The sequence below is a fragment of the Trachymyrmex cornetzi genome, unplaced genomic scaffold (assembly GCF_001594075.2).
Source record: "Trachymyrmex cornetzi isolate Tcor2-1 unplaced genomic scaffold, Tcor1.1 scaffold607, whole genome shotgun sequence".
Taxonomy (NCBI): domain Eukaryota; kingdom Metazoa; phylum Arthropoda; class Insecta; order Hymenoptera; family Formicidae; genus Trachymyrmex; species Trachymyrmex cornetzi.
This window is the reverse complement of record NW_017299923.1, coordinates 606,666-624,508: the sequence shown is the minus strand read 5'-3', so window position 1 is coordinate 624,508 and position 17,843 is coordinate 606,666. Positions and strand designations below refer to the sequence as shown.

The 17,843-nt window shown below is 38.3% G+C and overlaps 1 protein-coding gene across 5 annotated transcripts in view; it reads right to left on the bottom strand.

Annotated features, from left to right (window-relative positions):
- Positions 1-621: 621 nt before the first annotated feature.
- Positions 622-17,843, bottom strand: part of LOC108766572 (uncharacterized) — a 21,315-nt gene continuing 4,093 nt past the window's right edge. For 3 of the 5 annotated variants that reach the window (XM_018515942.1, XM_018515946.1, XM_018515943.1), the window contains exons 2-16: positions 9,014-9,230; positions 8,233-8,537; positions 7,793-7,864; positions 6,856-7,079; positions 5,755-5,852; positions 5,345-5,656; positions 4,808-5,194; positions 4,498-4,736; positions 4,145-4,425; positions 3,714-3,870; positions 3,428-3,630; positions 2,757-2,905; positions 2,366-2,677; positions 1,850-2,259; positions 622-1,779 (exon numbers count right to left, since the gene is read on the bottom strand). In XM_018515942.1, coding sequence (XP_018371444.1) covers positions 1,206-1,779; positions 1,850-2,259; positions 2,366-2,677; positions 2,757-2,905; positions 3,428-3,630; positions 3,714-3,870; positions 4,145-4,425; positions 4,498-4,736; positions 4,808-5,194; positions 5,345-5,656; positions 5,755-5,852; positions 6,856-7,079; positions 7,793-7,864; positions 8,233-8,537; positions 9,014-9,127 — 3,837 coding nt within the window. In that variant the 5' untranslated portion in view covers positions 9,128-9,230 and the 3' untranslated portion in view covers positions 622-1,205. Of the gene's footprint in view, positions 1,780-1,849; positions 2,260-2,365; positions 2,678-2,756; positions 2,906-3,427; positions 3,631-3,713; positions 3,871-4,144; positions 4,426-4,497; positions 4,737-4,807; positions 5,195-5,344; positions 5,657-5,754; positions 5,853-6,855; positions 7,080-7,792; positions 7,865-8,232; positions 8,538-9,013; positions 9,231-13,853; positions 13,879-17,843 lie in introns of those variants that run through there. The other 2 variants (XM_018515944.1, XM_018515947.1) reach the window with 2 other exon arrangements.

The following is a 17,843-nucleotide window of genomic DNA, read 5'->3' as shown; positions in this document are numbered from 1 at the left end:
ATATTAAACGATTGAACAATTGTAAGCATATATCCTCTTTGTTACAGCCTGTTGACGCTTAGCCTTCGTCATAAATAACGGAGAGCATGTATATCTGGAGTAATATTATATTAACAAGTTTATTTTTATACAATTAACTATCTATATACAGTATATCAATATGAATGTCGCATTTTCTTTTAATTAACGTAATATTAAAGAGAAAAACCTCGTCTAATCTTGCATGATGCGCTAAAATCTGGAATATCTTCTCTCTCTCTCTCTCTCTCTCTCTCTCTCTCTCTCTCGGGCTGCGGTCCACTTACTTCTTCCAAATGCTCTGAACGTTACGCTTCTAACGCTACGCTCCGATTGGTTTATTACTATTTCGAATGCTACAATTGCTACGCGAACGCTCCAGCCAACCCACCTCCCGAGGTGAGGCAGTTGGAGCGAAGCGGGAGCAAAAATGATGACGTAATCAGAGTTGCTAGGAGCGTTCCAAGTATTAAATGAACCTGTCATGTCAGTGCTACAAATGCTCTGTAGCGTTTGAAGCTCTAAGTGGACCGCAGTCTATATATACATATATATATATATATGTATGTATATATAATTCTTTCTTATATATTTTTAAAAATCGTGACCTCGTAATATTTAAATCTCGGAATCCTGCATTGCGCTTGCACAATATTCCTCGTTAAACTGGTATTCGTCCGATAATCGAAATTCTGTTTATGAGCTTCGATATCGAAGGGACAGCTTCGGCGAGTGATATCTGTCTAACAGATTTTCAGATAAAATTTGAATATGATAGATTCACGCTATAAAATTTTGTGACAATACAAATAATTGTAATTCATTGGAAACTACTCGATTACGTGTATGTATGTATTTATAGGGCAATTAAATCCATAAATATGCTTTTCCTTTCGAAAATGTCTTCAAATCTTTCAAATTTATATTTTTGATTAGGATCGTAAATACATTATTAAACGTTTAATCTGTATTATGATGTACCGATCGTTCCGTATTACTTCTAATTGAGAGCGGATAACGTGAATATTTAATATTACATTGCATCGTCTTAAATGGCAAAAGTTACTTTCTAAGATCGGATTCGCTAAAGGAGTTTTTTTTCTCCTTTTCTCTCTTTGTTTTAACATCTTCTATAAATGCGAAACGAAATAATTGTTTTATTCGGCGCGTATAACAGCGGACTTAATTTAGACGGTTGTTCCGTACGTGCTGAACATCACTCTGGTGGTATCTGTGTCGAGGGTGACGTCCTCCGGTGACGCTAGATCAACCTTTATGGATCCAGAATTATTCCGTCTTCGCGTTATGCCACCGCCCCAATTCGACAGTGTCCAGTGATAGGTTTCGCCTTCCCTCTCGGCGTTCGTCGCGGCGGTCTCCTGCGTTGTCTCGTTCTCTTTGTTCAGACCGGTGTCAATCGAGACCGATGACTGCGACGCGACGGAGTCGAAGCTGGAGTCACCACCGCCACCTCTGTATCGACTCACATATTCCGTTGCCATCTCGCCGGGCGACTCCTCGATGGCTCGAAGGATGTTCTGACACAGTTCGGAGTCGAGCGGTATCGGATCCTCCGAATCGCGATTGTGTATGGTCACCGCTATGTGAGCCGGATGCGGAATCGGTAGAGGTATCACCAATTTCTCCGCGCTATACGGATGAATCTGACGTTTCCATGGCTGCCATCGTCCTTCAGCGCTATTCTCATTCGTCATCGTGCGTCTTCGAATTTTCGTCGATGTTAACAGGCCGCTAGTATCGCTGTGAAGAATCATGTTTTATACGTGTTTTTTTCTTTCAAAAAATTATCGTATAATTAAGAAGTAATTACCATCGTTTGTCAGACTTTCTGCTGTTGCTAGCTTGTTTAGATCTCGGATTAAAGGCAGATACCTCGAGATACGGGCTGTGCACTTGGATATTCCCACGTGGTGCGTAAACAGCGCCGAGTAAATCGGGTCCGTTAATGCCACCAAGCTCAGTGCTGTGTACCATGTCCGTGTATCGTGACAAATCGACTCCCGGATGCGGCTCCAATCTAAATTTTGTATCGGAGTCGTCGAGTGGTTGTAGGAAATCTAGACTGAAGATATCGGCATACATAAGCCCTGCCAGGCCCGCCCAGTCGCATACCCCTAAACCTTTGTTTTCCCAAAAGTCTTCCTCGTTTCCAGGCAATCTCGCGAAAACGTGAATGGGATAGAGACGTTCTAACATCAGTGCGCCTTGTTGTATAACCACCTGCAATGTTATTTTAACTGTATCGTTACTGGACTGCACGCACGTACGAATTTGTAATTAATTAAAATAATGCGATGTCACGTAAGACTTTACAGCAAATAATTACCTTTAAGTCGAAAGTGGTTAATTTTATCTTACTCCTCACCGCGACACCGAGGCCTGTCTGCAAATTCTTTCTTCGTCGATCCAGCTTCTCGTGCAGTACAGCGATTAGATCTTTGGCTTCCTTCTCAAGCGATTTGTACGGGTCCTTTGTCTTGGCTAGACTAGCAGCGAACGGGCCAAAACAAGCTTCGACAAATTGAGTAAAATCTCTCTGCGGTTGAGTGATTAATCTTTCAGTTTCTTGCTGATAAGCCAGCAATTCGTCCAGCTCTAATTTCGCTTCAAACGCGGCCAATGCTTGTTCCGCTCGTATCTGACGAGAATAATTTCAGTTAAATATTATTCCTCAATTTATTATGATGCCCACATACGTATAAAAGTGTAATACTCACTTGATAATAATAATCCGAAGCTAGTCCCGGCCCAGCTATTCTCTTTACGACGAAGCTGTCGCTCGCTGGTATCCGACCCCTATTTTTGATCACTAAGTGGAACATAGCCGTATCCCAGAGCACTCTGACCCAGTAACGTATCACAGCAACTACGAAATAGAAATTCTATATAGTATCGGCTTCCGGACCAAGTCAAAAATAATTATTCAAGGAACATAAAAGCCAACGCAAGATATTAATGTGATAGTCTATTTATCCTTCATATGTAACGATAATATAACGATAAGATAAACGTTAAAAGAGAGACATTAAAAAAAACACAAGATACGTGTAATCTTATAGGACGAAATGAGAGGAATGATTATCAACACTCTATTGGTATTGAAAAATGAGACTACAAGAACATCATACAAGTATATATAAAATTTATGTAGCGTTAAATAATGTAAGACTAAAGATAGATATAATATTTTACAATTTTTATTCTGATACTGAAAATGACCTAATCTAATATGAGAAACGTTTATCGTTATATATGAAGCATAAATAGACTATTGCACTATTATCTTGCGTTGGCTATTAATGCTACATGAATAATTATTTTATATAAAATAGAATTATTTCGAATGTATATTTTCTCGTCTCTCGACAAAATTCTATATTTTATTTACTTGTAAGTATCACGAATGAGATGACCGGACATAGGGCAAGAGCTACGAGTAACGCCGCTATCGGTTGCAGGCAGCCTTGAATACCGATGTTCCAGACTAATGCTTCCATCACCACGAAATATCGATTGCGGTTCGGCTCAGGACTATCCAGATCCATCACGAGCGCCATGAACGCATGCAACGTCATTGTGACCAGAGGCATCCTGAAATGGCCAATAATAAGTTAAGTTCAATTACGTTCTACTTAAAGAAAACAAATGAAAGATCCAATACACGAGGAACTAACCACAAGATCGCAGTAAAAGCAATAACCAGCGAACTAACGCTCGCCAGAACGCACACGATGGGAAACACGAATAGAATGATGAGTGTGCCTAACAGACCTTTTGCACCGTAGTTCCATAGCCTATTTAAATGTCTGGTCATACCTTTACCGATGAATCCTAAAAAAATATTATTAGAGCGTATTTTCCTGATATTAGAATCTAATAAGGTATCTTGTAAAATTATACACGCGTAAGTGCAAAAGGCCATATTCGGCCAAGGCGGTTCTTCGTGTCTCTAATCATATTTCTTTTGTAAATTTATATAATTTCCAGTTCAATCGAATTGTGCGCCGATTATTTGTCAGAATTATTAAATTATTTGTGATTTACTACTATTCCGGCTTCGGTTTAAGGCTGTGTTTCAAGATCGACAAATAATCGGTGATTTTACCTGTATCTGGTTCAGTTTCAAAGTGCGTTCGACTTTTACTGATATGCCTCCATAATGCTATTAGTCGAGAACAGAGAGTAGGCATTTGAGATGACTTTCTCGGGAACAATGTTCCATTTAGTTGACTCAATTCCAGATCGGGTGTAAATGGTTGTACCAATAATAAAGCGCGGAAAGACACTGGACTACACCATGGTACGGCTACACCCAACAGGAACATTGCATTCCATGTCCAACACCATGTTCTGGCGATATAATTTATCCAGCGCCACATCGGCCATCTATTATACATCGTCGAAATCGTTAGAATACCGAGTACGAGAATTTTAATATAGTTCGATCGATTGAGGTACCTTGTTGTAGTTGTGTGTACAATTTCTCTTTCGACCAAAAAGACGGGCTGACTGGGATCAGCGCGAGGCGTCGTGATAGAAGTTGGAGTATTGCTCAGTACGGTAGGAATGATTTCGGACTGACCTTGAAAATTGCGTCTTATTATCCAGTTCTTTGGTAGCCAGATTTGGGTCGGCCATTGGAAAGTTCTCGTCGGGGTTTTCACCTTCCGCAGTTCTTTCAGGAGAACTGGCTCTCTCTGAAACAGAGAGAAAAATCCAAGTTTTTAACAAATTCCAAAATAAAATCCCAAGATTGGACATTAAATACCTCTTTCATGAAAGTTAAATCACGATTGAGAAAGTACACGGTCTGGGTGAGATTTTGATGGCTGCAGAGTGCAAGAGCTTCTTCGTGCGCACTCCATTCGCACTCTTCGATAAAATTCTCCTCGGCCTCGCGCATGCGATCGCGCATCCATGGTTGTATCCGCGACAAGATCGGATGCTCGCTCTCGATGCGACGTCGCAGAGATTCTTTGGTTTGCGATAGTTTCCGTTGCACGTTCTCTACCGCTCGGTGCATCAACACAATCGACTGTGCCTGTTGAACCAGCAACTGAGCAATGCCCTCACCTAGCGCCAGTATGTCAGGATGTGACAAGATATTTGAGTACACTCTTTGCAAGTACTCGCGCATTACCGCTTCGTTAACTTCCTAAAAATCAACAAAATAAATACATTTTAATTTATTCTACATACATTAATTTATCGCTTTTATAAATGTACACACACACATATATATATATATATATATAATTTTAAGTATGTATAGTAGTCAATTTTTTAATTAAAAAGTATTTCTTACTCGTTCTATTTCGTCGTCCGGTTTCTTTTGTGCTCTCAATTCAGATATTAGTCGTTCTCTGAAGTGAAGGAACCAGCCTCTTGTTTCTCTCTCCAGAATCGCAACGAGCGTTGGTAAAGCTTTTCTGATTATGTCCCTGCTGAACAGCCTGAGATCAACCGCGGCCCCGCCAGGTGTTCCAAATACGAAAGGAACTGAAACGGGTAACAGCTGGGACGATTCTCTTTCGACCTCGAATTTCTCCGTTGTCGCCCGACGAAGTTGCTTCCGTATAAATCCACAAAGGAGTTCCAGAGAATCCTCATATTCCGGCTACAGTGGCGATGTATCGAAGTAAAAACGACGATCACTTAGGTTCACGTAACGGAGATCGTATCTCTACTGAGTAATAATGAAAATAATGGTCTTACCTTACAAACTAATTCCGCCACCAGATATCGGCAGCGTTCCTCCCTAATTTTAGCATCTAGATTGTGTGCCTGGAGCGACGGTACGCCGATTATAATGTCTGCAAGATGCATATAAATGTAATGTGTGCAATGTATATGTATATAGAGCATATAGGGAAGAGTGGTCTAAATCGGACCTATTTGCAATTTTTGCTCTCTATAAGGCGTAAATAAAGTCCGATCGTAAAATCGAAGGTGCCGTTGGAAAGATAATTTAATTCCCTTCATTTTTGCTTCAGATTATTTTGACAGATCTTTCACCTGTGTTAAACTATAATGGAAAATGTAAAAACGTTTTTTCCGGTCCGATTTGGAACCATCAGTTCTGGTTCAAATCGAAAACTCTTATTTTTATGAAGTTTTAGATAGAATTTTTTAATATTTTAATGTATTTTTCTTAGTATTGAGCAATTTAATAATCAGAGACAAAAATTTTTTCGGAAAAAGAAATTACTGACTATTTATATTATTAGAATTGAAATCAATAAAACTCAACTAATCTGAAACTGATAACTCACGATATTTTACTGATTTAATTGCTTGGACCAGATCTGGTCAGCCGATCACCAGTACTACCAGGTCTATAAGTTATTCACTGTATTCACTGTCCGATTTGGACACGGATCTTTTCGAACTTTGGAACAAATTTTACAATATACCGCGAAAGTGATCACGAAATGCTTGATATTTTTTAATTTTACACTCTTTAATTATCTTAAATCAATACTTTTCAAATTTTTAACACCTTTTAAATAATGATTTACAAGGATTTGCTTTTTCAAAAAAATTTTCGCACGATAGCTGAAAATACATATTTGCCTCTATTTTACGAATGTTACGACAGAGAACTGTCAAACTGCTATCACATATGTCTTATAAGAACTTTACATTATAAATAGTACGGAAATCTGCTTAACCGTATTCATTTAAATTAAAAAGGTCCTATTTGGAACACGGTCCGATTTAGACCACTCTCCCCTATAGATCTAATGGCAGTGTCGATAATGCGGATGTACGGCTTAGACGTCACATTTAAGCGCGCGAAGGACGCAAACTGCTCACCGAGAAGTCGTAACAGCCCCGTTAACAAGGCTTTAAGAGATTGTGAGACACTGAAGCAATGGGAAACTAATCTAGCCTTTGCCGTTACAACGAGAAACCTAGTCGCCAGGGCGAGATCTGTGAGCAACGCATCCCGCCGTCTGTCTCGGCCGCGTTGTAGAAGACCGCTCAATCGCCATCGATGAGTCTGCCCGGCGAAGTTAATCGAGTCCACTTCGAACTCTCTGTAAGAAGAATCATCGGTCAGCCGCGCGATAAAATTTCTCTCGTGTGATTTTGCGACGGCCGTAATCATACAAAGCGCCGTGTCCTACAGAAAAACAGTTCGGAATGATAAGAATATTGTAATAAATACAGGTACCGTTCTCCCTTTCCATTATAAAACGTTTTATACAGCGACGGATAAAATGTCTACTTGTATTCTATTTCACGGGGAATACTTATTTCGATAGCATTGCTGCTAGTCCGTGCTAAATTACACTTCGACTAATCCTATAGTTGCTAAAGCCCACGGTTTTTTTTTCTTTATAGCGATTATGTACAAGCCAAACTTAAAAAAAAAACTAAAGATAAACAACAGCTGGGAATATACAGTTTGTACAAATTGAGTGCCATGCGACAATAAATACACACGTTGTAAAAGATGTTATACCAATCTCCAATTCCAGTGGCGCAAAAGAGTTATACGGTAATATGCATTTATCTCGTCAACGCTCCGCAAATGATTCATCGGGCGTTTAAATTAAATGAGTTAATGGTGGTGCAAATGAAAGATCATGCTGTGAACGCGACATCGTTCCCGCGCGAGGGAAGTTAGCCAGGTTAGTCAATCCCGAGGTTGTTGCTGTACAAGTTTACCTATCGACCTAATTGCATAAACGTTTAACACATTATCTTTACTTTTTTAAACACTGTCGCTTAAGTGTGTCACACGTACCCGCATCTTCGAATGCTCTCCAACTGAGTGGCATTCAGCTTCTTCGGCTTTCCATATTTATCCTTGTGTAAGCTTTACAGAAATCGTTAGAATATATCAGACACACACACGCACTTGAGGCGAAGGATCGCTTTATTTACTCTTCGTAGAGAGATCCCGCGCGTCTAATTCATCGAAAACGTAAGCTGGACATCAATACGCTTCCAAGACTCACGTCTTTATCGCGGTATCATCGCTTTCTAGGTTTCGACAGATTCGACGCGGGTATATGTATATTCATCCATTACGGCTACATTACATTAAAATCTCTCCTCTCTATTTTTTCTTTTTTCTACTGCCTAACTACTGCCGCTACATATAATAACTAGCTAAAATCACGATCGTCAAATGAGTAAAGAAGAAATTGACATACCCACTACGTCCACATAAGGAACACCTACCCTCGCTCTCTGATGCTCTCCAGTTGTTTGTTGGTCAGTCTTCTAGGCTCACCCTTGCTGTCCACGGCAACGGCGTCCAGCTCATCAAAGCTGGGCGCCACGAAGAGATCCCTTAGATGGTATTTCTTTCGTGCCAACGTATCTTCGCCTTCCGTGCATGAAGATAACGACGGGGGCAGGACGACAGGGAACGTTCGCCAGTGATAGAGGAATTGCTGGGCGACCTCCTTGATGTTGTGTACCAACGCCTCGACCTCCGCTGGAGCGCCTCGCAAATGCGACGTGTCGAATTCCACCGGTTCTTTCTGAAGAACGATCATCGTACAGTTTTCAAAGGTTTATAATAATTTTCATTTTATAAATTTTACTTAATATTTTAACTTCTATCTCACTCGAATTTTATTTGTATTTCATTTTTTATGACGGTAAGATTTAAAAGCATCGTTAATTACTACGCTTCTGATTGGCTGTTGCAAAGCATTGCGACTGGGCGATAGTGTGTGTGCGTGCGTGCGTGCGCAATTTATTGTAGACCACGCTTAAGAGTACTCTTTGTTGGCCTGAAATCGCTCTTTAAAGCAATCAAGGTATGAAATATGTATTTCTCGAAAGTAAAGACGTTTTTAAATTTCTTCAAAATGAAAGAGTTACAGTTCGATGAAACAGACTGATAAAACGGAAAGTATGTTACTTATGGATGTTAGTTGGGCTATCGCTACATCCAAGATGTTCGATGATTCGACGCAGGGTAGACATATCAATACGATCGATTTTGCATTACCTCGGGCTGGACTCCATCTGCATTCTCTCGATGGTACGGCTGCTGTGGATAGGCTTGATGATTCGGTCCCGTGTTGGCGGAGTTGGCGGAAGCTGAGTTTAGATTGTGGGGCATCTCGCGCGTGAAAAGCGTGCGCGGTGGCTGGGGTCAGCTGCCCCGTATACCGACTATCTCCTCATATACCATGCTGCTGGTGGCGACCATTTATCATTCCACTCTGCAAATCAAACATCGCTTGAGAATAGATCTTTCTCCTTAAGAAATACAGGCGGAACGATTGCACGTCTGCAATATTTCAGAGATTGGGAGTAAGGCTCGTTTTTAAAAGAGAAAAATAATTTTATATAAACGTCGTTTTTCTTTCTCTTTTTTTTTATCGAATTGAAAATATGAGAATAATATAAAAAATTAGAGATGTAAACAAGCATATCATAGGTAAATCTACAAGTGCACAGAATATTTGAATATCTATAGATTTTCCCTCGATGCAACGTTCCGAACAACGAAAAAAAAAAAAAGAGAAAGAGAGAGAAGATTCAAAAGAAAATAGAATTTTTTAAAAGAAAGAAAATAGAATAGAACAAATAGGGACGATAAAAATATCCGGAGCAGGAGAAACGACTCGTGTTGTCATTCATTGCGTGAGGTTGTGACGACAGACTTTGGCTGAATACGCGAGACCTATTAACCGATTATGTCCTATTAAACGTTTAAGATTCTGAACATTCCACTCTTCTTGCAGCCGCATGTATGCTTCGAATTACATCCGCTCTCTCCCTCTCAACGGTTTACGTTGGCGCCGTCATGTTTTTCCTCTCCGCCTTTTATGTAGAATAGGGTAAGTCGGGGGAAGATGCCATGTCGGATAAGATGCCATTTGTTAATATTTTCCATGTTTATCCTTAGATAGTATTAGTGGCGCGCTCGGTTTATTTATTTGTAAGCCAGCGACGATATCGCAATAAAACTACAATAAAATATAAAATAAATTTGATTAATTTTACTGAAGTGCATGGTAAACATTTTTTTAATATTGTATTGTACCACAATTACCTATCATATTTTCAGGATAAATTTTAAGAGAAAATTTTACATATAAAAGATGACAACCATATTTGGTCAAGGCGGATCTTGGTGGCTAATAATACTTTTATGTGAATTTTACAATTTTTCCACAATTTTCATCTAGGATAAGAATGATCATCAAGAGAACATCGTTAACTTTTGCTGGCTAACAATCATCGACTGTGAAAAACTTTTTATATACTTATACATAATAAAATATTTAGGTTTACCTACACTTCAGCAGAGAAAGATTTTGTTGGAAGATTACATTCTGATTACAAAAGTGCTATATTGGAGCTCACGCAATATAATAGTTTCACTCAAGAATAAAAACAGCCTTCGAATAAATCGATGTTCTCCTTGCCAGTTCTCGTCAGAATGTGAAAAACACGATGTGCAAAAGAATATTCGCCATTCCGTTCGGGTGTGTTCTAAGTAGGTTGGCGGGCAGTCGCAAGCCTTTTGACCCAGTTTGGAGCTCTTGCAATTTTAAAACAAGACTATTGGAGGGCTATTACAGTCGATCCTGACGCAGAACGCGCGTTATGCATGATTGCGTGCAATTTCGGAGTCACACGCACGATTTCCGGCCCCATTAACTTTTTCACGCTGAAAACGGTCAACCGTACTGCGTAGTAACGATCCTCAATATAAAATCATCTTTTGAAAAAAGATACGAAAATAGCGTGTCAATACCCAAACCAAATTTGATTGCTCAGAACATTCATAAAAATGAACGTTTTAACACATTTTTTTTTCAATCGCCAGACAGTAAAAAATATAACAGTACCAAGAAAATGTACGTATCCTTATTATAATAATAAAAAATTATAAGAGAGAGAGAGAGTTATAAAGTAAATAATAGTTTCGAAAAAAATCACATTTATTAAAAAATTCTTATTTTTCGTACGTTACAAAAATATTTTAAATGTGCATTTTGGAAAGTAGGAACTTCGAACTTTCAGAAAAAAAATTGCATTATTTTATCTTTAAAAAAAAAACATAATTATTTAAAAGGACGAAAATGAAGAAAATTTGAAAATTCATTTTGGAAAGAAAACATATTTTTTATTGTTAAATAATAAATTGAAATAAAAATAAACCGAAAATGTAAATTTCTATAATTAACATAATATAAAAAATATTTATTATAATTATAAAGTAATTACATTGCATAAATGGTTATACAAAGTGAGAAAAAAAGATCGATATCCCCGAATAACTCAGAAAATATAAATTTTATAGAAAAATGTTTCAGACAAAAGTTATAGGGCTTAAAAAATCTATTTACTGATCTTATCAATTTGACCTTGGATGGCATCGCCAAGGTTAAGTCAAGGTCATATCGATTTTTTAAAATGGAACATCCTATTCTTTATTTAAAAATCTAATAGCTGGTATCAAGAGCTTTTCAAAACACTGTAAAACAATTTTTTGTCATTATGTACTTTCCGAGTTATGAGAGTTGAAAGTTACAATACCGCCGGCATTACCATTACCCAAGGTGAATCACGTGGGTGTTGCTTGATCGGATTTACACCTCTTAATATGTGTGAACCAGCCAACTAAGGTAAAATCAATCGTGGATCCAGCCAATTAAGGTAAGATCAATCGTGAATTTTAAGTTCATTTATTTAATACATTTATTAATTGCACAGCAGCAATTACCAATGCAAAAAAAAATAGTTACCACAACTATTTTTTTTTCTCAATGATGAAAACCTTTTGTCTATAGAACTGTGTGTCACTTCTTTTTATCAAAAAGTGTATTTCTCCATGTTAATAAATAAACCATTTTATCTCATTTATATAAAAGATTTTCTACCAAAAACTGACGACAATTTATAAAATCCGTAACAAAGAAAACCTTACAAAGATTAAAAAAAAGACCCAATGAAAGACTTGGTTAAAAAGAAATAATAGTACACGATAAAAAAATTTAATTGCAATAAAAAAATGATGAACCCGCCAACATTGACGCGGTAAAGCAATTGCTCTAATCTTATTTCTTCAAATGTGCCTGTCCATCCAAATAATACGTTGTTCGTGAAGGACACATAAAAGGATTCATTTCTGGGGAGGAAACGAGAAAACGATAAATTTTCGGAAGGTGCGATAATGGCGAACTAGGAAGCAGGCTTGTTATTGCACTGACTTATCGAATCATAAGAACGTAAACAGGAATGAATGGCTCCCATTCAGAGATCAGAGATGAATAGCGCGTGGATATGTCACTTGGAAGAATGTCGCGCGTGATTGTCGCGACGATTCCGTTTACACAGAGCTGTATTTATTCGCCACCAGACAATTATCGTCTTAAAAGGTAATAACAAATAAGCTATTTTACACGCTATTCGCCTACGTTAATCTAATCTATCCGATTAGCTTTTTTTTTTCCTTTCTTTTCACGAGAAGACTACGCTCTTATGTATCTTCCTTGTATTTTTCTCTGGAGTAGAAGAACGTGTTCAAGCGTGGGTGTCTAACATGAAGTATCATTGAAACAGAGCTTACAGTTGTTGGTTTGCGACGCGCGATGACATCGTACCCACGGGATCCTCAGCTCGTGACAACCCCATTCAGTTTATCTGTGTAACTCACGTATGAAACTCGTACAGTAAATTGCAAAAGGAGAAGGTCGCGCGGAAAAGAAGCGCAGTGTTTCTATGCGCTTCGGAGCGAATCGTTGGCCGGAATAATCAGGTTCTCGCGAGGCAGAATGCGAAATATAAAGACGGTTCGAGAATCTGGAGAATCTTATCCGTAACGTAGACATTCAAAACTTGTTCCGTCAGAGGCGCCAGCATGTGAAAGATTTCGCGAGGGTGCAGGTGCAGGAAAATATGTATGTATGGATGTACTTACTCTCTAAATTTCTCTTTGAGTGAATAGTGAACTCTCATTCCAAATGAGTAAAAATTGTGCGTCTTAAAAAAAAAAAATATTTTCACCCTGGATAGCGATCCTGAAAAATAGAGTAGAAAATTTTCACTCTCTTTTGGAGTGAGATTCATTCCAAAAGAATCAACTTTTTTTTTCAAGGGTAAAAATATTTTTGTTCTTTTTCAAGGACTAACTCAATTTTCAATCTTTAAGAGTGAGACTTCACTCTTCAGAAAGTAAGATTGACTCTACCAGTTTTAGAGAGTATATTGCCTTGCACCTCGCGCGACGAATAGCACGAGATAAATATAATATACAATATGATTCATCGCACGGCTGATTGCGACGATTCACGAAGCTTGATCCCTTGTGCCATATTACGCACTGAAGATTAAAGATTGCGAATTGAGGATTAGAATTCTACCAATCAGAATAAAACGGATTAAAATTAAAATTATCCGATTGGTCGAATTCTAATCTTTAATTCGCAATCCTCAATCAGGCCGGTCAGGTCGTGAATAAAAAAGTTCGCGAGTGAGAGATTGCGTCCGACTACAAGTGGAGAGTCACGAGGATTGTACAATGCACGTTCTCAGAAACGTAGGGGTGTAAATCCTAGAATCGCAAATCGATATATCAGCTGCGCTCACCTAATCTACTGCCCGATTATTGTTCACGATCGCGCGCTATAAAGTGCAACATGTACGGCGACTATCTTTATCATACATGTATTTTTAATCGAAAAATAAAAATAGATACAGTTAGATGACGATAAGAGAAACGCGATCAGTAATGTAGGATTTAAATAATAACAGAAATAAACGCAGTAGAAGAAATAAAGAATGAATTAAAACTCCACGCGACATATGTCTCACATGCGTACTTTTTATACCTTCTTTTTTGTATGAACAAAAGAAAATCCGGGAACTGCGAGTCGACGCTTATGTTCGGCCATGGCGAAACGAATGAGATCCGGCAACGCTAGAGAGACAGCGACTTGAATTCAGCCAGTCTGCCCTTTCAATGTGCACAACACTCGGTATCCTCCCCACCGCTTTCGCGTTCCGCCCTTCGTAGTGCCGTTTCCCCCCCCCCCCCCCCCCCCCCTCTCTCTCTCTCCATCTCTTAGCGTGTACAATTTTCAGAACGTAATTTCATCGCGTGAGGTAACAATGGAGCAATCAGAAGTCGCCAATTAACCGTAGTTATATTAGTTGCAACTTCGTTCTAAACATTTTAATCGATGCTCAGTTGACACATTTTTATATCCTTATATAAACTACAACTTTATTTCAAGCCTAATTAATACCCAATTAATGTGGTATTTCAATTTGCATTACCTTTCAATAATCATGTTATTTCAGTAAATTAATACGGGAGAGAAAAAGAAGAAACGAATTTAAACGCAGCAGCTCTCTCTCTGAAACGTTCGAAATATTCATTCGTAAAGCTATGCACATTTGTTTAAAGTGCTCGATATGTCGGTTGCAATAAAACAGTTTCGAGCCCAAATAATCCTTTCGTTTGTCAAATACGAGTACGATTTCCGCACTGTTAAAGTTATAGTATCAAATTATACTCAATTTTTAGAGTTGTTTTTAATCATTTCTGTAGTCAACAGTAGAAGTTGTCATTACTTCGGTAAATATTAATAATAACGGAAGCAGCTCCGATGACTTTGACCTTGACATATGTTGTCAAGGTCATGACCCCGAGTAACCTCCAACAGGTTTTAGCCGCTCGTCCTTCGTAAAAAAATTATTAACAAAAAAAGTTTAAGAAATAACTTCTTCTTTTTACTATATGATGATGATGAAACGAGATTTTCTGCTTTAAAGTACATTACATTACTATACAGCAGACAAAAGTTGTAGGGTTTAAAAAATAAATTAATTTTTTTCTATTAATCTAACATTTTTAATTATTTTTATTCATAAATTCAATACTTTCAAACAAAATACGATTTACAAGACCTGTAGGTACGATTTATATAACCGGTGTCTAAATCGTATCTTTTGCAGCCTGTTACGAAAAGACTTACAATAAATTAATTTGGTATTGGTGAAAAATTAAACATATAATAATAAGTTTAAAATATCAAACTACAATTTCCAATGTTCATTCGCATACAAAACAATGCCAAGTGGAAAAAGTAATAAAAAATAGGTTAAGAAGAGGTACACATTCGGCAGCTCTTCCCTAACTCAAAGGATTGCGTTGCCATTGCTTCTTTGATATGTAACAATGTGAGTACCCCCCGATCTCTTCTTTTAATCGTCGAAAGTCGGGTGCGATTGTGTGCAGTGAACTCAATATCGCACGTCGCATCGTAGAAAGCGTTTCGTATTACGAGGCTGCAAAGCGACTCAAAGTCGCCTCGATCCAAAAACTTGCTAGAATAGCAGCTTGCCTGCCTTCCTAGAATAGCGGTAATAGTAATTGTAGTAATTTAGGGAGGGGATCTGCGAGAGTTTGATCCCAAGGTATTATCGCGAAAAAATCTAGCGCACACATATACGTTGGATCTTTCTCTTTGGGAGAGATTCACGATGATGACGTACGCGTGTCGTGCCTATCGGCGCACACGTGGTGTGCATCGTCTTACCGCTGAGGAAAAAAAAAGAATAGACTAGCAAAGAGAAAAATCCCACAATAAAATATATTGAGGATTTCGCGATTTAATTCGTTTGTATATATTTTTATTAAACGTACATCTTTACATCGATTTGTGTACAACGGTTTTAAAGTGCACTCAGTGCACACTACCTCTGTCAGTGAAAAACACTATTAGGACCTCTTTCATCAACTTCTGATTAAATTAATCGACGATTAACTCGCAGAAGTGCCAACAGCAGTTCAATGTATTAGAACGTCTCTTCTCTCTCTTCCTCTTCTGTGCTTAGTTCTCACGTTGGCAATTGTGATTGAGTTAACCATCGATTAGCATTAATTGGGGTTGATGAAAGAGGCCCTTAATCCTACAGAGTCTTTATAGATATTTCCAAACCAAACACTTTTTTGTATTTCTTTCCTTATAAATAGAAATGTAATACTCATAACTAAAGAATGTTTTCTTATGTTGAACTTTGTAACGTATAAGGTTTGTTTTTCGTAGAGTGACTTGAAGAAACAGACCTAAACAATTTGTTTAAAAGCGCAGACGATTTGGAAATAAGCTCTTAGATTTGGGGTCAACTCCGGCATCGCATAACTACTTGCCAAACATTCCACGAATACGAGCCTATTGTTATATACATACATATATGTATATCGACGAATTCCATGTCGTCGTTCACAATTGGAGAATAATTCAGACGAGCAAAACGATTCATCTGCTTGTCGTAGGAATAATGAGGAAAGTGATAATGACTACATTCACACGACACCCTTAATCAGATTTAATAATATCCGTAGTCATGAAGCTGGTTAATCACAGTCATTCGTTTTGATTCAATAAATTCGGTTATGAAATTTTCGACTTCTTCGGGTATTTGAAAGTGCGTAACAACGAGAAGATGCTATAGAGAACGAAAGTGGCAATCTGTAGGGAAATCTGTATCCTCTATATCTGGAAAATAAGCCGCATGATGGAGAATTTCCCAGCCCAAAGAGTATAAATTAATTTTTTGATTGCGCTATCGTCGGATGGGGTCGTGCTTTATCGTGCAACAGTACCATCTGACGAATTCCCTAGCTGGTAAAAGATCGTTTTTGTTCGATTTCGTCATTTAAACGCATCAATTGTTGATAACGCTCAGACGTTACAGTTTCCCCAGGTTTTAGCAACTCAAAGTATAGTACACCTTTCATATCCCACCAAGTGTATGACAATACTTTTTTTAAGTGAATATTCGGTTTTGCAATTGACGTTAACGGTTCTTCAGGATAAATCCATAATTTTTTCTTTTAGGGTTCTCGTATAGGATCCACTTTTCAATCACCAGTTACAATGTTAAACAGAAAATCCTTCTGCTTAAATCTTAACAACAGGCAAACTGCTGTGTCGTAGCGTCTCGCTTTGTTTTCTGGGCTGAGCACGTGCGGGACCCAACGATCAGCCTTCTGTATTCTTCCCAGCTTCTGCAATCAATGGGAAATCGCTTGTTGAGTGACACCGAGTTGTTCAGCAAGCTCCTTTTGTGTTTGACAAGAATTTTCTTGCAACAGCTGATCCAATTCCTCATCCTCAACTTTTTTTGGTGCTCCCGAACAATATTGATCGGAAAGATCGAAATTACCCGTCTGAAACTTTTTGTACCATTTTTTGCACGTACTTTCGGACACCGGATTTTCTCTTAAAGCGGAATAAATCATTTCTTTCGCTTCGAGAACACTTTTTTTTTTTTAATTGAAAAGCGAGCAGAATACAATGCCTTATGTGGTTGTCGGACGACATCATGCTCACTTTTAAGGTTTGTGAGATTATGGGTGTATTCCGAACCGGATTAGCTTAGCTTATTTTTTCCCTTAGATGTTGGCAGTTCCGTAACTAAACCGAGAAATGTTCTAAACTCATCGGCCGTCAAACTCAGCTACTGGCTTCTATTGGTTACGAGTTATGACAGCCGACGGGTTCGGAACACTTCTCAGTTTAGTTACGGAACTTCCAACATCTAGGGGAAAAAATAAGCTAAGCTAACCCGGTTTGGAATACACTCTATGTTGTCTAACAAGGTTTCCATATGTAGTTTTTTTTTTTTTATAAAAGTTGGTACTACGACCCTTAAGAAGATCAAGGTCACTAATCTTTTCCGTCACTCGTTGTTCATTAAAAAGTTATGAACGAAACAATTTTTATGAATAGCACGCAATTTTTAAATACAAGGTATATATTTCGGCAGTATTTTCTCTCGACAGAGGGAAGTGGAGGGGGGGGGGGGGG